At 39.2% G+C, this 25,725-nt stretch overlaps 1 protein-coding gene across 1 annotated transcript; it reads left to right on the top strand.

Annotated features, from left to right (window-relative positions):
* The first annotated feature begins 3,882 nt into the window (after positions 1 to 3,882).
* On the top strand, positions 3,883 to 6,225 carry LOC119807501 (myotubularin-related protein 2-like). Its single transcript, XM_038319489.2, is given in 3 exon segments — positions 3,883 to 4,872; positions 4,874 to 5,558; positions 5,560 to 6,225. Coding segments are annotated over 3 exon segments (1,713 nt in total). The 5' UTR covers positions 3,883 to 4,294; the 3' UTR covers positions 6,010 to 6,225.
* The last annotated feature ends 19,500 nt before the right edge of the window (positions 6,226 to 25,725 follow it).

The following is a 25,725-nucleotide window of genomic DNA, read 5'->3' as shown; positions in this document are numbered from 1 at the left end:
AAAAGCTACACAGGAAGACATATACTGACACAGAGTGGAGGAGTCACAATTTAAAGTCGGGTCTGTTTAACCTCATGCATGGTGAATTCACCACATTTTTTTCTATCCACCATACTTGCCCTTCAAAATGAGTAAATTCAGAAATGGATCTGATTGCAAATGAGTAGTTAAGGAATCTGACAGCTAAGGAAAAGTTTCCATAGTCACTAGTTAATAGTTCTGATGACTCTGAATTCTAAGTGTTTGTTGATTGCTCAAGTCTTTCTAGACTGCTGTAGGATTCTGAGATCTGCATCCTGGTTTCTCTATAGTGACACTTTCTCAGTGGAGGAAAGGAGACCAGCCTTTGTATTTAGGAATCTGACTCAATCATTCACCAAATGTTTGACAAATGTCAGCGTCAGTTTTCTCATCTGCTGAAAGAGAATCATAAGAGCCCTTTCTTTAGGGTTATGAGGAATAAATTAAGTTATGTTTATAGCATATAACATTCAACATGGGTTATTGGCATTTTATGATAGTAATACCTCCATGTGTATTTACTGAATGTTCAAGGAATTGTGTTTTTTATTCTCACATGTCTCTCATCTCTACTAGAACAACCTCCAGTTTTGCCTGATGATTTTGCGGCATAGCACAGGACTTTGCAGACTTCTTAATTCCTTCCCATAACCTCAGTTCACTACTCTGGCTGCCTGCCTGGGAAAGAACAGTCTTGGTTTTCTGTGTTTGGTGCAGGAGATAAATGTCCCTCTCTAGTTTTGCCTCCATCATCTCTGTTAAAAATTTCCATAGTCATCCTGTGTTATCAGGTAGCATTTAGGACTATAAAGCAATTTTCCTTGTTTGTTTCTCCTCTTCCTTCTAGTCCACAACATCATGCACACACACACACACACACACACACACACAGAGAGAGAGAGAGAGAGAGAGAGAGAGAGAGAGAGAGAAAGACAGGATGAAAAGGAGAGAGAAGCAGGATTGAAGAAGGAGCTGGAGCAAGAGGAAATATATTTCTATTCAACATTTGCATATAAAAAACAAAATGCACAGTTTATTGTCTCGTATGAAAAATGATAGTTACAACACTTCTGAGTCTTTCTCTCCATAAGACAACCCCCTTCTTTATTCTACCCTTTGTTTACCCTCAGGTTTATTCTTGCCACTATTAAAAATAACATGCAGAATTGAGGACTGGACTTTAAAATAAATCCAGCTGTGTGGCATGTCAAGCAGCTACCCGCAAAGGAGGATGGCCCCTGGGAAAGGAATGGCACATGACAGTGGTCTCTTAGAAATCACTTTATTTGGAGTAGTCTTTCTAGAATCCATAAAGTGACCTCCTATGCATTGGAGCTCAGTTTTCTAAGCCAGAAAAGCCTCAGGTAAAAGCTTGAATGGCATTGCTTTATTTTTCTTTTAAAAGATTTCTCTCTGTTGTTAGGTAGGCAGCCCAGGGCAGCTCTCTCCAGCCTTCGTGACTGAAGTTAAAATCAAGACATCTGGGATTTTGCCCTTTGCGCAGATCTTACTGGGTGACATTTGTCACGTCACTAAAACTTTGTGGACCGCAGTTTCATTCCTCCTGAAGGAAAAACAGTATGCCTGCAATCTGGGAGATGGACTGTTACTATCAAATGTGACAATATAGGTTATAAAGACACTTGAAAAATTGCAAGGGGCCATAATAATAAAAGGATTCACAGTCTTAAAAATATACTTCTGCTTTTGGTTGGATACAAGCCTGAAATTTCAGTGCTACAGCTTGCCATTGTTGACTACGTACTTCAGGTATCCTTGGTAACAGCACCCTGAGATTTGGTGATTGTTTCTCATGAGGCTGTGTTTTGCTGTGTTGCTAAATTCCAATGAGATTTCTTCAGACTTTCTGTTTCTTACCCTCTTGGTAGCACTGAAATTCCTTTTTATTCTGCTCAAGGTGCTGCTTTCTTGGCTACTTTCTTGGACATCTTGGTATCTACAGAGAGCTCACCTTTGCCCTTGTGCCATTTGTCAAACTCTCCTGTCTAGCTGTCATTTTGCAAGGCTTAGTCCTGTGCCATTGTACACTGTGCTCTATTCCTACATAACCTCCTTAAATCTTTCTGCTTCATATAACTTCTCCTTGTAAATGTCTTCTAAGGTACTAAGCAACAGTTCTTGAGGGCTCACACGGAATCCCATAAACACCATGACTTATGTCCAATGTATGCCAAGCTTTTCCAAATACAAAATAGAGGTATCAATGCAAAGGGAAAAAGTGATTCTTCATGATCCAAATGTTAGTGACCATGCTTCAGAAATGTGGTAGTTGGAGTAACCAGAATTAATTTCTTTGCCATTGTGTTCTATGGCCATAGATATTCATGTTTGACTTAAAAAAAAAGATACCCTATACACTTTGAAGAGAGAGTGGTAGTATGTATTAGATTTTTGATGTACCTGATGCATTCATAACATATGATACTTTGAGGATATTTGACTCTAGCCATCCATGCATTCACACAGAAATTCACACCAGCTTTCTTTCATACCTTCTTCCCCACATATACTCAATTTGTTACCAGTTTCTTTTGGTGTCACTACTTTCAAATGATTTTTTTCATTGTGTTCATTACCTGAAGTTAATTTATGAGCATTCCTTGTCTGTATAGTGATGTGGAGAACTACCATCTCTCGACCAGGAACTTTGACCCATTCCTCCTTCAGTTAATCACAAAAAGCCAAATGAAACATTTAAAAACGAAAGAAAATGGTTCTGTATGTTTCCTCTTCAAATTCATCTGATAACCCCAACATGTGCGCACATGTTGCGTTCCTGCTAAGTCTTTGAGTCTCACTTGGCACTGTGGTCATCTTTGTCCTCTGGACAGAGGATATGTTCTTTGATGTGTCACCCTTCCTTATCCCACCAGATCAACTCCACATATTCTTCTTTCCATTTCAAAATTTCCTTACATGTAAGTATTGGAACATTTGAACAATTTGAACACACACACACACACACACACACACAGAGAGAGAGAGAGAGAGAGAGAGAGAGAGAGAGAGATTCACAGACACAAACATTAAGTTCACAGATTTTTCTAACCCAACTACATTACTAGGTCACATGATTTTCATCTACCGCACAAATAGTTCACCACTAAAACTTTTTTCTTTTTTCTTTCTCCTCCTTGAATAAATCAGAACCCCATGACATTTCTTTATTTTTAGTAGCACTTATCACAGCTTGTAGATAGCAAATGAAGTGATTGTGTTTTGTTTTTCTCCATCGAAGTCTAAGCTCCATACGGCTACAGACTTTTTCTATTTTGAGTCATTATTTAATATTTCCTATGCAGGGCACAAAAATGGATTTTAGTAACTACTTGTTCAGTCAGTGAACTTCTGTCCACAGCAGAAGAAGTCAAGATGAAGAGAGTCTGGGTAATTTGTCTAGGGACACATAGATGATGGAATGGTGGGGAGGGACTTTTAGTTATGAAGAAAATGCTCTACAACTCACCTCCATACACTCAATGAAGCAGATACACCATTTAGCTACTGCATGTGTGTCCTGTTTTCCACATTAAGTCAACCACACACTGACGACATAGGCCTTATCCTAGAAAAGTATGCTCAAAGTTTTCCTGAAAAGCAGTTTCTATCCTGAGATGCAAATTTGAAAGTTTTGTTTAGAATTCTATGATCCTTCCTTGGTTCTGTCATAATTCTTGACACTAGTAAGGGAAATGAGTTATGATTAAAGAGGAGGAGGTTCCTGGAAAGATTAAAGGCACAAATTCTGATATGAAAGTAGGTATGCAGTAGCCAAGGTCATACCAAGTAGCAATTTTATCTCACCTCAAAAACACCTTGAGGGTGCAGGCTGGGGGAACATGGCCGCTTCCGGTCTCGCACTGTGGCTGGCGCTAGGCTGACCGCGGCCGAGGCCCTGCGTGCTCTTCTCTGTGCATCTTTCGCCCACGGCCGCAGAGGGTGCAGCGGCCTCCTATTCTCGCGCCATGGAGAAGAGCTCGAGCTGCGAGAGTCTTGGCGCGCAGCCCCCGGCGGCACGGCCACCCAGCGAGGACTCACTGTCCAGTTAATGTGTTAAGAGCCATTGACATTTGAAGATCATCAGAAGTGAAGATAAAAGATCTCAAAAATTATAATTGCTTCTACTTCTCATTCAGAGAACTGGGTGCATACGAAGTCAGCTTCTGCTATATCATCAGATTCCATTTCAACTTCCGCAGACAACTTTTCTCCTGATTTGAGGGTCCTGAGGGAGTCAAACAAATAAGCAGAAATGGAGGAACCAAGCCTGCTTCCAGGAGAAAACATTAAAGACATGGCCAAAGATGTGACTTACATATGTCCCTTCACTGGTGCCGTACGAGGAACACTGACTGTCACAAATTACAGATTATATTTTAAGAGCATGGAACGGGACCCCCCTTTTGTTCTAGATGCTTCTCTTGGAGTGATAAGTAGAGTAGAAAAAATTGGTGGTGCATCTAGCCGAGGTGAAAACTCTTATGGCCTGGAGACTGTGTGCAAGGATATCAGGAATTTACGATTTGCTCATAAACCAGAGGGGCGAACAAGAAGATCCATATTTGAGAATCTAATGAAATATGCATTTCATGTATCTAACGGCTTGCCTCTTTTTGCTTTTGAGTATAAAGAAGTATTTCCTGAAGATGGGTGGAAACTGTATGACCCCCTTCTAGAGAACAGAAGGCAGGGAATTCCAAACGAGAGCTGGAGAATAACAAAGATAAATGAACGCTATGAACTTTGTGACACATATCCTGCCCTCTTGGTTGTGCCAGCAAACATTCCTGATGAGGAGCTAAAGAGAGTGGCATCTTTCAGGTCGCGGGGTCCCAGTTTTATCCTGGATTCACCCTGAAAGTCAAGCCACAGTCACTCGCTGCAGCCAACCCATGGTGGGGGTGAGTGGGAAGCGCAGCAGAGAGGACGAGAAATACCTTCAGGCCGTCATGGACTCCAACGCCCAGTCGCACAAAATATTTATATTTGATGCTCGGCCAAGTGTCAATGCTGTTGCCAATAAGGCAAAGGGAGGAGGCTATGAAAGTGAAGATGCCTATCAAAATGCAGAACTCGTTTTTCTGGATATTCACAATATTCATGTTATGCGAGAGTCATTACGGAAGCTTAAGGAGATTGTGTACCCCAACATCGAGGAAACTCACTGGTTGTCTAATTTGGAATCTACGCATTGGCTGGAACACATTAAGCTCATCCTTGCTGGCGCTCTTAGGATTGCTGACAAGGTGGAGTCAGGGAAGACGTCTGTGGTGGTGCACTGCAGTGATGGCTGGGATCGCACAGCCCAGCTCACTTCCCTGGCCATGCTCATGTTGGACGGATACTATCGAACCATCCGAGGATTTGAGGTCCTCGTCGAGAAAGAGTGGCTAAGCTTTGGACATCGATTCCAACTGAGAGTTGGCCATGGAGATAAGAACCATGCAGATGCAGAGAGATCCCCTGTCTTCCTTCAGTTTATCGACTGTGTCTGGCAGATGACGAGACAGTTCCCTCCCTACTGCATTTGAATTCAACGAATATTTCCTCATTACTATCCTGGACCACTTGTACAGCTGTTTATTTGGGACCTTCCTCTGTAACAGTGAACAGCAGAGGGGAAAAGAGAATCTTCCTAAGAGGACACTGTCACTGTGGTCCTACATAAACAGCCAGCTGGAAGATTTCACTAATCCTCTTTATGGGAGCTACTCCAACCATGTCCTTTACCCAGTAGCCAGCATGCGCCACCTAGAACTCTGGGTAGGCTATTACATAAGGTGGAACCCCCGGATGAAACCACAGGAACCTATCCACAACAGATACAAAGAACTTCTTTCCAAAAGAGCAGAGCTTCAGAGAAAAGTAGAGGAACTTCAGAGAGAAATTTCCAACCGCTCAACCTCCTCTTCAGAGAGAGCCAGCTCTCCTGCACAGTGTGTGACTCCTGTCCAAACTGTTGTATGAAAGGACTATTAGGTCAGGGGCATCGTTGCCAGGAATTCAACATTACAGCACCTTAGCGGGCTTAGGGTAGAAAACCTTCTGTGTTTTAAACCCATCTATGGGAGAAACCTTCAGATGCTGTATTTATTTCAAGTCTCTCTTAGATGAGTTTAGAAATGTCCGGTGCAGGTGACAATGGAAATCATTTCATTTGTAATTAAAGTATGACACTAATCTTAAGCCACCCAAAGAATACTAAAGTACTGGAATCCTGTATCCACCCATGGGAACAAGTTTTTAATTCATAAATGTCTTTAAAAACTGAGCAGCTGGTAATATCTCTAGGGAGCAGAAAAGCAAGAGCAGCTGTTCTTATACCCAAGAGCATATGTGCTGGGCCTTGTTGGACATGTCAGATCAAAATCACCCTTCTCAAATTTCCTAATTTTTGTGGTATTTAATATAGAAATTATTATGACATATCAGTAGTTAAAATTTGCTGCTGACATTGTAATTACGGTATTTTCAACAGCAGTTACTAAAGGATGACGCCTTCTATATGTGCTTGTGGGAGGGGGAAGAGACAAAGCAGTAGCTGTTGTCCAGGAATTCAAAGGACATCCCACACCTTCAGACTAATTTCTATTCGTATGCTTATCACTAACATCAACAAAGACATTTTAGAGACTATTACACAACTTTATCTTAATGCTAATTGGCAAGTTTTAAGACAGTATTTTAAAACCTTGAAAGTCTAACTTTTTAGCGCTATGTTTAAATTTCACATGAACACTTTACCAAAGAACACACTGCATGTAAAGACTTACAATCTCAGTACCAGCAAGTAAAGCCTTGCTTCTCTACTCACCGGAGTTGGGTGCTGGTGTGAACAACTGACCTCCTGGTGTCTATTGTACTCTGTATAAGAGCCATATGTAATGTACTGTAACAAAGGAGCTTATTACCACTGCGTCTTTTAATTAAATGCTTTCAACCTTTAAAAAAACAAAACAAAAACAAACAAACAAACAAACAAACAAACAAACAAAAAAAAAAACACCTTGAAGGCACCTTCTGGAGATTTGCCTTCCTCTGTTTCCAGAATGTCCGGGATTAAAGGTCAGTACCTCCACTGCCTGGCTTTTGTCTTCCAGTATTCTAAAGCCTGAAGAAGACATGGTTTATATTACCTTATCTGTTCTCTGCCTATCTGATCACATCTTGCCATTTAAAACTCTGTGTGCCATGCCACTTCCTCCTTGATGAAGTCTGTAGCCATCCTGATGGCTTCCTTTTTCTTTCTCCTTTCTCTTCCTCCAGTTTGTCACCAGACTGGTTGCTAATCATGTGTTGGGGAGGACTACTGGGGTCTAACTGTGGTTTCATCATATATTAGTTAAGCTTTGCCTTTCCTCCCAACATCCTCTCTAATTCTCAAGCTCACACATCCCTTTTCTGAAATGCAAGTCTCCTTATGTGTCTCAGAAATCCGAGATAGCAAGATTGCAAGTTTGCACTGAGGACTATTCATCAATGACAAGGCAAATAGCCTTCACATTCCTTCTGAAGCTTGTAGGAAGTGACTCCCACTCTGACACAGGGCACAGAAGTCTCCTGAATGCCTCTGCCATGATGCTGTCCATCCTGTTAATAACTTTTCCAATAAATCTCTTACCCATGAGTACAGCTGACTTCAGCATCCTGTTCTATGAGTACAGAACACCTCAGTGTCCAAAGCAGAAACATGCCTCCTTTCTGCCTTCTGTCTTCTCTCTTCCTGCTTCCCTCTGTCTTCTCCTCGCTTTCCCTTCTTTCATATTCTGTAACAGAATGAGAGAGACCCTCAAATATTGAAATTTCTCCAGTAGAACACTACTGTAGTGCCAGATGGTGAAATCTGAAAGTAGAAAACTAGAAGAGAAGACATCTTTCAGAAAACAGTTCTAACTCTCATCTCACAGCTACATCTATATGTGAATATTTCCTAGTACATCTTGTCTTTCACCTTTCCATAAAGTGCAACACTGCTACATGCAAAGCAGAACAAAGCTGAAAAATATTTTCTCCCTAGTTCTGTCTCAAAGTGGAAATAAACCTCTTTCTGTCCATGCATATATGCAAATATTGTAGCTCTTTCTTTCTTTCTTTCTTTCTTTCTTTCTTTCTTTCTTTCTTTCTTTCTTTCTTTTTTGCTTGCTTGCTTGCTTGCTTTTTTGTAAACAACCAATAGCAGACATTTGATCCCAGTGTTCCCTTAGAAATTTGTGTAGCGTTCCTTCCTCTTTACCAGATGATTTTTGGCGGACTCTGGGTCTCCTCTTAGTGTTCTTAACCTCTTTAATGAAATAATTTATAAACAGAGTCAAATGGAAACTTGAAGGTAATTTTATTAGACTTTAAAAGGCAAACCCCAGGGCAGACAAGCTGTAAATCTTGAAGGCAGCTGCCTGGAGGTGGAGAATAAAGATGAGAAGGGAAGGTTGAAGAAGCCATGCTGTTTCTGTTAAGCAGGCATGGAGCTCAGACCCAGGATGGGTAAGCAACTCTGTGGTGGGAGCCTGGCTTTAGAGAGAGAGAGAGTCAGGGAAACCAAAGAACCAAAGAAAACATATGTCAGTTCTGGTCAGCATTCAAAGCAAAGACAAACAAAAATTAAAAGGAAAAACTGCATCTTTCCAAGTGGGACTCAGAAATATGGACAGACTCAAGAAAACCTCCTGGAGGGTTGCAGGAGCTGTGCTAGAGGCTAGAAATTTTTCAAACGGAAAGAACAATATCTCAATAAAGGGATAATTATTCCACTTATCTCTCTATTATGGCAAGAAGCAAGCCAATCTACCTTCGGATGGTCCTCCTACCTCAAGGATGGTCCCCTGGCCAAGGGATTAACCTTTCCTAGTGAAGTGCTATGTCACCATCAGAACACCAATCTATCCTCCTGCCCAGAGGGAGTAAGTTTTCCCTGAAGGGACGACTGTTACTGATGCAGTGTCAACTCCAGTAATGCTTTCCTTCCTTACTACCCCCTGCCACACTCTCTTCCCTCTCTCCCTCCCTTCACTATTGTGAATTCTATATTACCTCAAACTACATCCAGAATTACTGCCTATAGTTGACTTTTATTTCCTCGATGTGCCCTGCTCTCGGAATGTACATAGTCTAAATGAAAGTAGAAGGACCTTGAGTAGTACTTTATTATGTCCCTTGTCTTAAGCTCCCCTGTAACTGCTATTTGATTTTCAAACCCTACACATTATCTGATGGGCATGCAACTTCCTTTTATAGCAAAGAGGGAAAGTGTGATCATTTAGAAAGGGATTCCTTGGCTGCTTAGCTGGGGCAGTTCTATTTCATGAACAAGTTCTTTCATCTCTGTTGTATTTTGTTACTTTATACTTTAAGAAATATACACATTTGAGATTTAGCTTCCTTCATGTCCATTTTTTTTCCTGTGCTTTGGGGACAATTTTACCATTAAATTACATATCCAGGTCACCATTCATTTTCAGTGCTATATTATAACACAGATGTAATTTTGTTTTTAACTTAGTAAGTGTAGATGAGATGGTTTTGGTATTTTTTTAAAATAATTACCAGTAGTTCTTCCCCATCTTTCCAGCTATGTTAAGTTCTTAACACTTATGTGAGTTTGGAGAATGTATTTGGGTAGCGTTGCCAGAAGAATTCTTAGGAGAAATGCTTTGAGTCTGTCACAATTTCTTTCTGTATTATACACATAAAATTGAAAGATTTGGTGAAGGCAGAGCAGCAGCCAAGCTAAGTTCCTTCCTTTGGGGGAGGATTAGGAAAGTATTTTTGCCTTCTTTCTGTGGATTTGTGTGGGACTCATTACTTATTGATTAAATTTGAAAGTTGTACCAATTTTGGTCTGTTTCCTCTGATGAATTTTCTCAATTTAAGTCTGGAGACTGATTGTCTTTTCCACGTTGATAATGATTGCTCATGTCCCACTAGCTGTACTCAACATTACCAGGAGACCTACTGAGTGCAGGCTCATGTCTCACCAGCTGTGCTTGCTAGCTGGGCTCAGTGTTATCAGGAAACCTATTGTGTGCAGACTTTATTCTTTGGAAGTGTCCATTTATCTGATTATTTAAAGGATCCATACTTAATTATTTTTCAACACAGTATTTTTATTTCTTGAAAGTTTCACATGGGACTGGAGACATGGCTCAGCGATTAAGAGCACTGCCTGCTCTTCTAAAGATCCTAAGTTCAATTCACAGCAACTATATGGTAGCTCACAACCAGGTCCACCCAGCCTCCCTTGTGACCTCTCCTAAAGAAAAGAAGAAGAAAAAAGAAAGAAGGGAGGGAGGGAGGGAGGAAGAATACCAAGTCCAATTTGTGTTGTTTATTTACTCATTAGAGCTCAGTCAGAATCCAGGTGAAAGCTCATGATCTGAGTTTCCATTTGATGTGGGATTTCCCTCTGTATGATAGGAATACCATTGGTTAATAAAAAAAAAACTGCTTTGGGCCTGCGCAAAAAATAGAGGTAAGCTGGAAAACCTAAACTGAATACTGGGAGAAAGAAGGAGGAGTCAGAGAGAAGTCATGTAGCTCCACTGGAGACAGATGCCAGAACTTTAGCTGATAAGCCACAGCCATGTGGCGATACACAGATCAATAAAAATGGGTAAAATTAATATGTAACAATAAGCCAATAAGAAACTAGAGCGAATAGGCCAAGCAGTGATTTAATTAATATAATTTCTGTGTTATTATTTCGGGGCTGAGCTGCTGAGCAGCCGGGAAATGAACAAGTGGCTTTACAACAGCCATTCTTAATTTTTGTCTCTGAACTTCTTTTAAAATTCAGATATTTTATTTATTTAACTTTCATCTTATGTGGGCTTGTTTTCTATGAAAACAAGCCTCTCAAAACTTATTGTAATGAAAATGAGCTTTTTTTTTTCATTTTACAGTGGTGGTAAATCAATTTCCAAAAAAGAAATGCCCAGAGCATCAGCAAATCTTTATTCTTGAACTCTAGAAATGATTCCATATATCCCATGTCAGTTTTGCTGTGCGATTTTTTTGAAGTATCTCCACAATCCGTGAGCCATACTACCACATTGCTTGCTTATATACATGGTCAGGTTGCCAATGAAAAAAGTTTGACTTAATTTTTATAGTAGAATATGCTGACAATGCAATATGTGTTCAAGGGCAAATGGACTGAAAACAGAAAAAGCAGTAACCAAAATGAAGAAAAAACTAAATGCCTTGCTTTAGTGAAGATGACGAGCAGGTCTGATTTTGGTGTCCATATCTCTATGGGATCATCTTGGTAATCTCTACCACCCCAGGTATCTTTGCATTCCTTTTCAACATGTGACAACATGCCTCAGAAATAGTCATTTAAGTTTCTTGTATAATGTGGGTTGTGTCTCACTGTTACTGTCCTTCAGACAGAAACTGATGAAAAGGTACCTATGGAGAGACCCTTTCTCTTCCGCAACATGGCTTTTATTTTTTTCATTCAGCCTGATATTTGACTTTCTGTTGTGGGGTGTCAAAAAGGAGCATGTGTCTACCCATGGTAACAAGCAAAAAGAATTTTCTCCTAGGTTTACTAATAAAAGAATTTAAAATTGAACTCAAACAGACCTGGAGGACAATTTTGAGTTAAAGAGAAAAGTATCAGGGGAGGCAAACTGTAGATAGGAAGCTGCATGGAGAAGGGAACAAAGATGGGGCGTGGGGAGACTCACGGTGTTAGCGTTAAGCAGGTGTGGAAGACAACTGCATGGTGGACAAGCAGGCCCAGAGTGGTGGAGAGAGCAGTAGACATAGAATAAGGGAGTTCAAAGTGTTAGAGAAAGAATTGTCAGAACAGAAATAGAAAGGAAAACATGCAAAGTTATAATGGACAGACTTCATAAGCCACATGGCTGTCGCTCTGGAAGCTATTGTGCTATTCAGGGTAGCAATTCTGAGAGGAAAACTATGTAGTGTAATAGAAGTGGGAGGGCAACTAGGAGCCTGGGGAAGTTGCCCACCTGCAAGATATGGCATTGCTGTGACTATTAAATTATAACCTGGCCACAATGCCTGCTTCATAGCACTACTCCATTGCTACCACAGTCGCCATCTACTGGGACTTTGAATGCAAGAGTATTTTCTGATTGAATTTTACCTAGGACCAGGAGTATCTTGTTTTGTAAGTTACTTAGAGAAAAGAATTTAGAAGCCCTAATTTTTAGCATATCAGTCCTACCAGCAACACATCAAACTCTGAAATGTTCTTTGAAGAAGATGGTGAAGGTAATGGCACTCATTCTTATGTAGATTCTCGGTATCTGAAGTTACAGTTTGCCGTCTTTGCTTTCAGGCAGACTTGATTTGAATGATTATTCTAAAAGAACACTTCTTTAAAATGGTTTGAAAAGGTAATCCCACTGTCTATAAGATCTGAGCCTCAGGAAGCTTTGGGAGAAAGCGGCCTTGATATTTCTCCTCCATTGATACACCTCTTCCTATTTCTCTGGCACACTTCCTTTTTGATGCTCTCTCTACTCAGTGCCTGCACCTCAGGGAGATTTTAGGAGGTTTTGAACTAATCTCTTATCTTAATCTTCCAATAAAAAGGAGACCATGTTTTATCTTTCAAAAGATAGCATTCTAAAGTAACTCAGAAGGCAGGCAGGGATTTGAGTCCTATTGGAAAGTGGTGGATTTCTGGGGCTCCATTTCAGCTGCAGTGTCAGACTGCTGGGTCCTGGCCTATTTCTCTGACTGGAAACCTCTGTTCCTCAGCTGTCTTCACTCCTGGCTATGTCACTGTCTCCTTGAACTGTCTCTTACCTTGCTTGGGGGAGGGAAGGAATGGGGTGACTAGAGGATAAGGATGTTCAGTATTCATCACTGAGAACTGCTGCCAGAGAGTGGTGTGTGAGTATATCTGTAAATGTGTGAGTGGGCATGAACATGAGTGTATGTATATAAGGTATGTGCATGCATTGTGTATGTTATTAAAAGTGTGTGTGAGCATGAGCCAGTTTCATGTGTGCATATGAGTGTGTGTGCATGTGTGGGAGAGTATGTTTATGTGTCTCTATGCAAGTATAAGAATGTATGGGTGAGTGTATGGATGTGAGCAAAACTCTCTGTGTATGTATGTGCATATGTGCACACATACGGGCATGTGAGTGTGTTCCTGTATGCATGAGTTTGTGTGTATGAATATGTGTGTGTGAATGCATGTGTTTGATGAATGTGGCTGGGTGTATATGAGTACACTTCATGTTCAAGATTGTCTGGAATTTCTTTGAGTTCCAGAGCTCCTGGAGGCACAGAAATAAGAAATTCATTTGCGTTGGAAGCTTGGCCAAATGTAAATGGCAATTGCTGTTTCTTTTGATCAACAAGGTGTTATAGTCACTTTTGTTTTGGGTTGTGCTGTCTTGACAGAGTGTGTGTGAGGCATTGGTGAGTGACAAACTAATTCATTCATGTTCTAGAGAAGGTCCACTCTAGGCCATTCTTAGACCCTTCATATAGCCACTGTGCACCAGCTTTCACTCTCTGGGATTAAGTATTAGACTCTAAGGCAGTGTCTGTGCCATAAGTAGGGTAATTATTCACTGTAGTCAATGCAAAGGAAGGCTTGGAAATCCAGATAAGTCTACTCCCTGGTTGCCAAGCTTAAGCTACTCCTTAAAACTCCATTGTACCACTGTCCTGACCCTGGGAGGAGCCTACCACATGTAGCTGCCTGACAGGATTCTCATTTAAAATGGCTAACAACAGAATGTTCCAATTCTAATCTGTTCAAGAGTCATTACTTTGTGTCCTGCCATCAAGAGTCCTACAAAACAGCAGGGCATAGTTAATATGCCTTCATTATCGGGAGCTGAAAGTTGAAGTCAACTGACTCAAACAGTAAGGGGCATCTCTACTTTCCAACATAGAATCCAACAGTATCAACTTCAGGGAAACCTAGGAGAGAACTGAACTCCCTTTTCTCTGTGGCTCTCAGTATTCTGTAGATGTCAGGCTTATCCCTGCTCTACTTTATCCCATATTGTGAGAAACTGTACTTCCCCCTGGGACACTCGGTACCACAGAGCAGCTGTTAACTATATTTTAATAAAAGGTATTCTTTGAAAATGTGTGTATATAATTACATATGATCATATGCAATTCTATTTGGCCCCTCTAACTTAACTAGATCTCCTACCAATAAGTTCCATTCCAAACTTTATGTCATTTGGCCTCTTCTTCCTCCTTCTCTTAGGAACCGACGGAGACCAATTACTGTTGCCCATATGTGCATAGGTCTTGGACTATTCAATAGAGCATAGGGTACCTAAGAATGGGACCCAGCTCAAAGAGGAATGATTCTCTTTCTCCCATCAGTTTTCCATTGTCAATCATTGTCCTGCTAGGCGTGGGACCTCATGAGCTCCTCTGCAATCCTTGCAAGGATTTTTAGATGTCTTTGTTATGTGAGCATAACACCACATCTGTCAGTTAATGTGTGCAGTAGCCGTGCCATATTCAAAAGACAGCATTTGCTAGAACTTCTCATTTATGACTCTTCATTCTTTCCACTTCCTCTTTCCGAGTGTTCTGCAGGCCTGGGAGAGGCAAGGACCTTATAAGACTATCCCATTTAAGTATGATCACTCACATAGAAGGTGATTCCATTTGGGGTAGACGCACTGAGGCAGGGTGATCCTGCATCCTCCTTGTGCAAGAAAGTGCCATAGCCTCTCCAGACCACCTATAGAGCCCAGACTATGAAAGAAAGACCTCACTTCTATAATAAGTGAAATGCATCACCTATTGTGGCATGTGATGGAACTGACATGTTTGAGGGAAAAAAATCAGAAACCATGGTCTAGAGGGGTCACTCCAAACTGGCATACCAACAGCTCTTCTCAGAAACAATTATACCTATACCTGAAGCTTGCCCAATTACATAATGTGGAAGGTAGGTAAGTCCATGATGTACTCTGTCTGTTGAAGGGCTTGGGAATAATTTATAGTTAATTAATCAAAGTCGGTGAAGTAATTATTTTTGTTTTTAAGACATCAGCATTTTGGTTCTTTAGTTTCTAGAGTGAGGGGAAAACATGGCCAACACTGTAATCTAATTAATTGCTTCCTGCACAAACACTAATTACAAGAAGATAAAGTTAATGCTAGTTGTACATGGGCGTTTAGAAGTTTGTTTGTTTGTTTGTTCTTTTTTTTTAAGAACTCATTTCTCAGAAAGAAGGGTGATGAAATAAAAGTGATTGAATTTAAGCTAGGGAAATCCATCAGAATAAACCATATCTTTGTTTTCCAACCTTTCCGATGAGACTGAAGTGTGATTCATGCAGCCCATTTTTGCAAGGAGATTAGAATTCTGACAAACACCTAGTTGAATGCTTTGCCCTTCGGATGAAGGTCGACGGCATTATTTAAGTTGAGTGTGGAACACTTGATTTACCATAGGCCTCATCTACTATCTGGTGACTTCAGCTTCTACCTTCAGTGGATCCAAATGCATTTAAAAATAGTTTTTCTAGGGGGACAAGGTAGCTTATGTCTAGAATATTGGTACTTGGGAGGCTGATGCAGGAGGATCACCATAACCTTGGACTTCATAAAGTTCAGGCTAGCCTTGACTTCTGTGTGAGACCCTCTCTTAAAAAAATACAAAGAAGAAAGGAAGAAAGAAAGAAAAAAGGAAAGGAATGAAGATTGTTTTGTCCTAAATATTGCTATTTTTTGATTTAAACACAATCTAAAACTTAAGAGAATCACATTATAATTTCATAATTTATTATACATAAATGGCTAAAGAAATATTGAGAATGGGAATTAGCTCAGTTGGTACAGTTCTAGCTTATCATTTGTTTAAAATGCAGGAAGGCCTGGGCTTGAGTCTCTTTACTCTATAAAGCTAGCATAGTGGCATACACTCGTGACCCTAGCACTCATGGGGTAGAGGTAGGAGGACCAAGAGTTCAAGTTACTCTTGGCTACATGAGACCCTATCTTGAAATGAAGGAAGAAAATATTTATTTAATTAGTGAGTAAATCGATGACACTGAACACTTCTTTATCAATGTATATATGAGTCAATGTTGAGGAACATAGATACACATTTTGTGAACGGTCAGAAGCACAGTTCTACAGATTTGTTTATAACAGTACAACCTTTGTAGAAATTATTGAATATGTGATAGGGGTAACTCCCTCCACAGGAATACTTGATAGAATTTCTCCATGTGTCAAGGAAAGAAGATTGCTTCTGTAAATGACCCATTCTCAGTAGTTAAGAGCACCAGCTGCTCTTCCAGAGGACCAGAATTGAACTCCCAGTATCTACATGGTGACTCATAAGGACTTGTAATTCAGGGGATCTGATGCCCCCTTCCAGACTCTGTAGGCACCAAGTATGCAAGCAGCACACAAACATATTCAAGTGAAACATCCACATGTATCTAAAATAAAACAGAATTAAAGTATTTTTAAAAAGCCAATGGATAGACCTTTTTTGGAGATAGAGTGGACTGGAAGGGAAAAACTTGTGTGGGGACGTGAGCAGAGTTTATGGCAGATATAAAAACATCAGGAAAGCTTGAAGATGGGGTAAAATTGAGGCCAACTGAGGATTGGAGACTGGGACTCAAAGCGAGATTCTGGGTGTGTGTATGTGTGTATGCACACACACATACATATGGGGGACAAAAAATAATCTTGATTAATGTTTCTCAAACACTGTCCACATTTTTTGTTTGTTCTTTTGATGCAGGGCCTCTTGTGGGTGAAGAACTCACACACTATCCTAGGCTGTATGGTGAAAGAGCCATTGGGGTCCACTTGACTGTTCTTCCCCAGCACTGGGATTGGAAGTAGATTCTGGTAATCAATTTCAGGTCCTCCTGCTTGCAGGATAAGCCCTTTGCTGCCTGAGCCACTTTCCCCAGTCCTGGGAAGTTGCTGATTCTTTTTAACTACTAAGGGGAGGTTGAGGCATGTCTTTTTCTGTAAGTGTAAGAAACTGACATATTTATTCTCTTACTTATTTTGTCACCAGCTCCTAGAAGCAATTATAGAACACAAACACTAAAAAGGCCTATGGAAATTGTTTCTGTTAACTTTATTCTGCAACCACATCCAAGTTAGGCTCAGTCCTTCATAAGTAGTTGATGACTGAAACAGACTGACAAGAGGCTTTTCTACAGAATGCATAAATTCAAATTCTAGTTTCTCTACTTGCTTCATGACTCGAATGTAACAAGTAGGGAAATCAAGACTGCTCAAGCTGAAGTGTGTCTACCTGAAATTGAACCACTTGTGTACCAGCCTTTGCTCAGGTGTCCACTTCAAGGAAACATAGAGACTGAGAATCGGAGAAAATGGAGATCAGTCTCTTCCATTTTACTCATAAAAATAAGACATTGCAGAGACCCTGTGATAGCTCTGTAGTTAAAAATGCTTGCTGTCAAGTTTGACAACCTGAATTTGATAGCCAGAAATCACAAGACAAGAGGAGAAACCCACTTCTGAAAGCTGTCCTCTGACTCACAGATTCATCCCATGCATGCACTCCAAAACAAGTTAAATGAATAATTAAATGCAAAAGATAAAAAACAGACATTAAGACAGTCTGCCAATATTGCTGGAGATACTCTTCTGGAAGTCTTAATCAATGGTATGTATTGGCTGGGTTTATCTAACAGTATGTGGAAGAGAAACGCCTAGTCTCTGAATATTTCTGTTATGCTATGCCTGGGAGTATTTGCGACAGAAACGTAGGATAGTCTGAATCTGATTAGGGGAAGCATACTGTGATATGTGTATGATGTAAGTCGTGTGGACTGTCAAATAAAAACACTAAGAAATTTTCAGCAGTGAATTTTATACCCTAAAAGTTATTTACAAAAAAGCAAAAAAAAAAATGTGGTAAAGAAAGCTTAGAATCATTCTTCTAACTTGAGAACAAGTCAAGTCTCATGGTGACTTTCCCCCATGTAATTAAAAGTTTTATCTAATGTAATTAGATCCTCCTGTCATGTGACCGTCATGAAGAGAAGCTTGAAAGGAAGAAAGACAATTATTTAATTTATATATTTTGTAATCCTTTACATAGAAACTCAAGAGAATCAACAGTTGTTAAACAAGTAAAAAAAGTTATTAGTTAAAAACTAACAAATAGGCAATTAAAACATTTTCACATTTGCTTTATTTTGTGTGCATGTGTAAGTGTGAGCAGAAGTGCATGTGCGCGCGTGCACACACACACACACACACACACACATTACAGCACACAGGTAGTGATCAGAGACAAATTGCAGGAGTAAGTTCTCTCTTTCCATCATATGGATCCTGGGAGATCAAACTTAGGCTCTCTGGCTGGATGACTAGTGCCTTCTACCTGCTGAGCAGAGTCAATTTCTGGTAGGGCTTGTAACTAAAAGATGACAGTACTTACAAAAATATAATGAAGTCTTTAGGAAATTCTCTGGAATATGTGACATTTTATGAATAAAATTAAAAGATATTATTAAAGAAAATGCAAGAAGCATTTTTATAATAAGAGAGAAAAATTACTTTATAGGTATGAGGACTTAATGATGAAAATATGTCAATTTTCCTTGTTAATCACCACTTTAATTGTCACTTGAGAAGGTGGATAAGTGGAATTAGACAATCTAATTTGCCATGCTAGTGGCAAAGATGCCATCTGAAGAGTGGAAAAAGACTCAGAATGAGCAATACCTCAGGTAGCTTTAGCTACCAGCTTGACACACAGCCTAAAGTCATCTGACTGTCCCAATTGAGAGACTGCTCAAATCAGATTGACCAATTTGAAGAAATGCATTGATGGATGATTTATAGGGGAGGGCCCAGTCCACTGTGGGTGGTATCATCCCTAGGCAAGTGAGCCTGGGCTGAATAAGAAAACAAGCTGAGAGTAAGCCACAAAGAAAGCCAGAGAGCCAGACAGTTGAAATGACTCACTCAAGAAAGATACAGGTTATTGCATTTATTAAACCAATATAGATCATTAGTGCTTCAATTAAGAATAGCAATCAAAAATAGATTATACCTCAGAGTTTCTTGGTGAGAAAGCCCAGGGGTACAGCATTTTAAGAGGAACATCTACAAAAATGGAATTGCTTTAATGTTAGATGAGGGTTAAGATAGCCCGGCAACATTTGTTTTTGGAAGAACATAGTGGTTATTTTAGATATACTAGAGAAGTTATTATTTTTTTCTTTTTTTGGTTTTTCGAGACAGGGTTTCTCTGCAGCTATTTTAGAGCCTGTCCTCGAACTAGCTCTTTTAGACCAGGCTGGCCTCGAACTCACAGAGATCCGCCTGCCTCTGCCTCCCGAGTGCTGGGATTAAAGGCGTACGCCACCACGGCCCGGCTGGGAAGTTATTTTTTACTCATACTTTATTCCACTATTTTAGTTTCTGTTCAATTTAGATAAGCATTAATTATTTTAGTTAATCTATCTGAACCATGGTCAGGGTCATGGGAATCCCAAATATATTGCAAGCCAAATCGGACTGTTGGTGGAGAGGTCTGTGGGCCTGAGAACTTTCTAAGCAAACAGAAATGTAGTCAGTATAGATGGTGTTACAAACAACATTGCTCTGTGCTTTAAGTTTCTGTTTAAGTTCTTACTCTGACATCCCTCACTGATGGATTGTGACTTAGAAGTGTAACTTAGGTGAACCCTTTCCTCTCTATACTATTTTTGGCCATAGTGTTTTATCACAGCAACTGAAAATCAAACTAGAACAATCAATATTATGACTTAGTATATCTTATTACCAAGACCATGTAATTAAGACATTATAGAAATGGGTCACAGAGAGACAGAAAGATAAACCATCTGGAAAATCCTGAAACTCCTAAAACAAAATTGTCCTATAAATTGGCAAAGAAGACATGACCAATCAAGGATGGGATTGGTTGATAAGTGATATGGAGATGCTGTTTATAATCCAAAAATGATAAATTTTATTATACTCAAACCAAAGTAAATATTAATAAGTTTTATATATTGAAGTTAAGTAGAAAAAATTTAGTGATAAAAATATAGGAAAGGAAAAAGAGCTTTATAAACTGGACACTAAAGCAAAAACTACTTATATAGCTTTTAGTTTTCAACATGACACAGTTAAATAGCAAGTAAATGTAAAGGGAGTGGAAAAATGTTTATATATATAATTAATTAAAGACCAGTTCTAGATTATATGGGAAGTATGCAAATCAGTAAAAATAAGATGATCACTGAATCAAAGATCTGGCAAAGCAAAAATAGGCAATACCCAAAGACAGAAGTGTGGTGAGAAATGAGCATCTAAGGAGATCCTCTGTCTAATCACCATATTTCCATTTGATTATCACAAATTGAAGAGCTATGAAATGTGATGCTCTAGATAATGATTGATACAACCCTTGCAATCAGTAACTTGCAACAAATGCCATTGTTTGTATTGGGCCCTTGGAAGTCTGGTTCTATGAACAGTTAGTCATGGATGATGGAAGAACTTGTGGGGTTACCCTGCTTTGTACCACTGAACTGTTGGCTACTGCTAGATTTTGAGAGAGGGTCAATCAATGTTGTTAGCTGTGGACTCTGCTTTGATACTAATAAGCTCCAAAAAAGAGCCCTAAACCCATAGTTATATGATTACCATGATTAAATTAAGTGAATCACAAAATAAAAAAAAAAAACAGACATGAGTGACAAAGAGCTTTATGGGGAGAAGGCAGAGTGAACGGGATGATAGGAAGATGGGGTAGGGTAGGATGAGAATGAGCCAAATGCGTTATGCATATATGTGAAACTGTCCAAGAAGAAAATTAATTAGCAAAATTTTGAATTCAGATAAAATCACACTCTAATGAGAACACTGAAAAAACGGATTATAAACTAAAGTAGGCAATTGTTTAGAGAGCTATTTGATGGAATAGAAAAATTAAATATTCATATATCAAGTATTTGATATGGAAACTTAAAAGTGTCACATTTATAACAAAAATATGCATAAATGGGCAAGAATATTCATCAAGCCATTACTTGAAATAGATACAAATAATTATCTGTCAAAAATGCTTTAACTTATGAGCTGGAGAGATGGCTCAGTCAGTAGTTAATAGTTGTCCTGTTGGGCTATTGTCCCTCCAAGGCCTGTTCTTCTCTAAAGAGGAAATGGAGGGGCAGTCAGCCTGGCTTGGATGACTGCATGGAGGGAGCTTAACGGAATGGAGGTAGGGAAAATTGTGGTAGGATGTGAGAAGAATCTATTTCAATAAAACGTAATGCTTCCTGCCATTAAATAGGTCTTGATTCCGGTTTCCAGGACACATGTAGGACAGCCCATAAGTACCTGTAACTCCACCCCCAGGGTATCTGCTGCCTTTTTCTGGCTCCCATGAGCATTTTTCTAACACATGCACATAACCATACAGACACACAACGTGCAAATCATTAAATATTTTTAAAATGTGTTATCTTGGAAGGACTCCACGTCTTGTTAATTAGCTAGTGGAATTAATTTTAATTTCTCTCAATGCATGTACTGACCATCTTTGACAAGCAGACAGATAGCGATGTGGATATGTCTGGGAGCAAGCACTGTACTGAAAAAAGGCAGGTTTGTGATATGAAACAATAAGTAACACAGTAATGGAAATTACCAGTGGACTGGAATTATGGTAAGACTTACTACACATTGTAGAAATGTGGCAGTAAGAAACAAGCTGGAGTAGCCTGGGGAATTCAAAATGCCCATGTATATGAAATTACTCATTTAGTAGTACAGATAAAAGACATGAGAGAAATGGAATTGTTTTGGAAAAATGAAGTAAAGTGAAAGAAAACATTGATATACCATGCATATATTGATGACAGAAGAACCAGACACACTAAGAATAGCATCAACTTGTTCCTATGAACTTAAAATTTACATATATATATATATATATATATATATATACATACCCATAGGGATGTGAATGGGTATTGTATTTTTATGACACTCAAGAATTGGTAGGCCGGGCGGTGGTGGCGCACGCCTTTAATCCCAGCACTCAGGAGGCAGAGGCAGGCGGATCTCTGTGAGTTCGAGACCAGCCTGGTCTACAAGAGCTAGTTCCAGGACAGGCTCCAAAGCCACAGAGAAACCCTGTCTCGAAAACCCAAAGAGGAAAAAAAAAAATTGGTTGACCTTTTCCTATTTGGCATTCATTTCCTTAAGTTTTACTTGAAATAACTTTACATTTTCCCTCTTTAATCCCTGTGATTATCTGAGATGCAGTGCTGTGCACTTCTGCAGGTGAACTATCTCTGAGTGTGGGTACTCATTCCCTTGATATTTTGCATTGAATTCTCCTTGACATCTTTGCTTGCACCACTCTGGACTTCTCCGCAAAGATGAAAACCTCACTGGATTGTTTACTTTCTGTTCACACATACTGATGGCAGGTTAAGTCAGCTATTATCTGTTGAAAGCACCTTGGGAATTTTAGGGTTCTTCACTGCATTGGAGTTCTATGAGCCCTGGTGCTGTTTTACAAGCAGCCCATGTGTCTCATTTTTGATTAAAACTTTTCACGTGACTGAATGTTCTTAATATTTTAATCTCTATAAAAATATTTAGTTAATCTTGAGAAAAATATTTATCAATATCTTGAAATAATACAATTTATTTTAATAGAAAAGTGATGATGGGGGCCAGACAGGTGGCTCAGCAGTTAAGATCACTTTTTTCTATTACAAAAGCACTAGAGTCCAGTGGTTCAGAAAATCTCTAAGACTAACTCCCATAGATCTGACACCTTCTTCTGCCTTCCACAGATACCTACATATACATGGCATACACATACATACACACACACACACACACACACACACACACCGAGAAAGAGAGAGAGACAGAGACACAGAGAGAGATCAATACACAAAAGCAAAAATAAAAGTAAATAATTAAAAAAGAAAATTAATCACTGAGAAGAAACTGCTCCCTTTTCTCTATCGTGCACTTTGGCTTTTGCTTTCAGAATCCACACCAGCAGTTTATCTGAACACCCAGAAGACTCTCACAGATATTTCATCCATGAAGCAATATTCTGCCTGCTGTACCCAGGCAGGCCTAAAAAGTACAGTCCCTTAAAATGAGTAAAAACTACAAATAGAAATTGTTTTTCTGTGAAGATATCAAATTGAAAGCCTGTTCTTGGATGGAAGTACCAGTTGCTTCACCCTGTCTCCACAGTGAATACATGTATGAGGTGAACTTCCATCATTTCACATGCCTTCCTGTCCACTCTGAGAGCAGTTAGCCTTCTCGTGTGCAGTTTACAGCCCCTTACCTTCATCAAGTCTGCACTTTGGCCAATCTAAACCACAGATACTCATTATTTCAACTTTAAAATTATAATACAGTTATATCATTTTCCCCTTTCCATTTTCTCCCTCAAACTTCTCAAATGCACCCCTTGCTCTCTCTCAAATATATGGCTTATTTTTCTTTGTTATGATATGCACACACACACACACACACACTCACACATATATTTCTAAATACACAGATTCCAGTTGTTCAGTCCATATAATGCTACCTGTATATTTCTGATTTTAAGGCTGATCTGGTTTCTTAAACTTATCCCACTTTTGATCTTTTATTGTCTGTAAAATTATTAAATTATAGTGATCATATAGATTTAACAATACATATACAAATCAAATATCTATTAATAAAAAATTAAACATAAATGTATTTTAAAATATTCTTTGTTAGATATATAATTTTACCACTGATTAAAGACTAAATAAATTTTCCTACTAATGACATACATTGCTTTTTAAATTTTCTGATAAAGAATTAAATCTTGGCTGATCATTTGTTATTACAGGACATTCTTCCAAGTTGATTGATATTTTGATTTTACAACCATTGATTCTGAGAACACTGCTTTGTATAAATACATAGTACAAAATCACAAAAGTACATTTTTGGCCATTTTGGGAATTGTTGGAAACTGGTCCTAATCTCACGCTGTGAAAAGTATACATACCATGCTTAGTTTTGTCAGTGTAACACACCATGCAATCACCTGGAGGAATGCTTCAATGATAGATGTTTACATTGGATTGACTTGTATGCTGGTTCACCACGTCTGCCATGCTTACCGCTCTGCTCCCTGCCATGATGACAATGAACTAAATCTCTAAAACTATAAGCCAGCCCAGTTAAAAGTGTTCCTTTATAAGAGTTTCCCCAGTCATGGTATCTTCCCACAGATACAGAATAATAACTAGGATGTCCTGTGAATGTGTCTATATGGAGTTGTCTTAATTGAATTCATTGTTGCGGGCAGACATAGTTTAGAATGGGAAGCACCATTCCCTAAGCAGGGGGCCCTAAAATGTATAGGAGTGGAAAATTCACAATGAGCACAGGCAAAGCAAACAAGTGTGTTTAAATTCATTTCTCTATGGTCTTGACTGTGGGTGTGATATGGCTAGTTGTCTCAAGTTCCTGCCTTGACAACCCTTACTGATGGACTGTAACCAAGGACTGCATGCTGAAATAACCCCCTCCTCCCACAAGTTACTTCCATCGGGATATTTTATCACATTAACAGAAATTAAACTAGGACAATCTGGATCACAGGCCTTGAATTAGCAATGAAGAAAGGTGCATTTTACAGGTTGACTTTTGCTGCTTTCAAGCTGCGTTTTAGGCTTTTACACAGTATATTTGGACCAATATCATTAACAAGCATTTTACACAGCTCAAGAGCAGCATATTACCTCTGTGTTTGGACTCAGATCCATTTGGCCCTGAAGAGAAAACTCGGACCTGTTTTACTAATTATGTTTTTGTGGGCAAGCTGGTTAACTTCTTGGTATGTTTCATTCCTATCTGTAAAATAAAGATAATTTCAGAGTACCTATATTATGTATGATTGTGAGGCTGTAATTAGATAACTCAAGTAAATCTATTAGTCGAGGTCCTGACATATAATTAGAGCTGGATAAATGTTGGCAAACTTATTATTATGGTTATTGAGAAAATTGAAATGATAGCTATTTATGCAAATCTCTAAGTTTTATGCTTGGCACTGAACAAATGATTAGTATGAGTTCCTCTCTCCCTTAAAAACCAGAAAGCAGATCTTATTTGCATAGGACATGAAAGGGTACTTTTTCAAAAAGAAGCCCCATTATGACAAATTATGTTGCCTCGTTTATTAGAGGCCCTCTCATCAAATACTTCAGTCTTCACTGAGAAAATCTCTAGTATTTACTGGCCAGAGGAATAAAACAGGGCAAATGTCTTAAATAAACAACTCTGTGAGCGAAGCAAAGACATCAGAGCTGTCCTCTGTCTCTTCCACATTCTTTCCAGTTCTTGTCAATAAAATGACAGAAGAAAGTGGAGTTGAGCTGATCTAGTTTGACCTCCAACACAAAGAAAACAGTCTCTTGGAGAAAGGATCAATGCTTATGTCCAGCTCTGCCCAGGGGGAAAAAAGTGAAGACCTTGGGCCAGGTAGAAAACAGAGAGGAACAGGAAAGTGGAGACTTGGACTCTGAGCATTATGGGTTGGAGGCTGATCCCATTATGTCTTTTCCAATCAATAAAACAAAGGCTCTTATTTAATGAAAACGTCTATATCTCAAGGCTCTAAATTATGGAAGTGCCAGGTGAGGAATGGGAAAACAATCTCCTGTCAATTCA

Source organism: Arvicola amphibius, chromosome 2 (genome assembly GCF_903992535.2).
Source record: "Arvicola amphibius chromosome 2, mArvAmp1.2, whole genome shotgun sequence".
In the NCBI taxonomy this organism is placed as follows: Eukaryota; Metazoa; Chordata; class Mammalia; order Rodentia; family Cricetidae; genus Arvicola; species Arvicola amphibius.
This window is presented reverse-complemented; position numbering and strand designations above follow the sequence as displayed.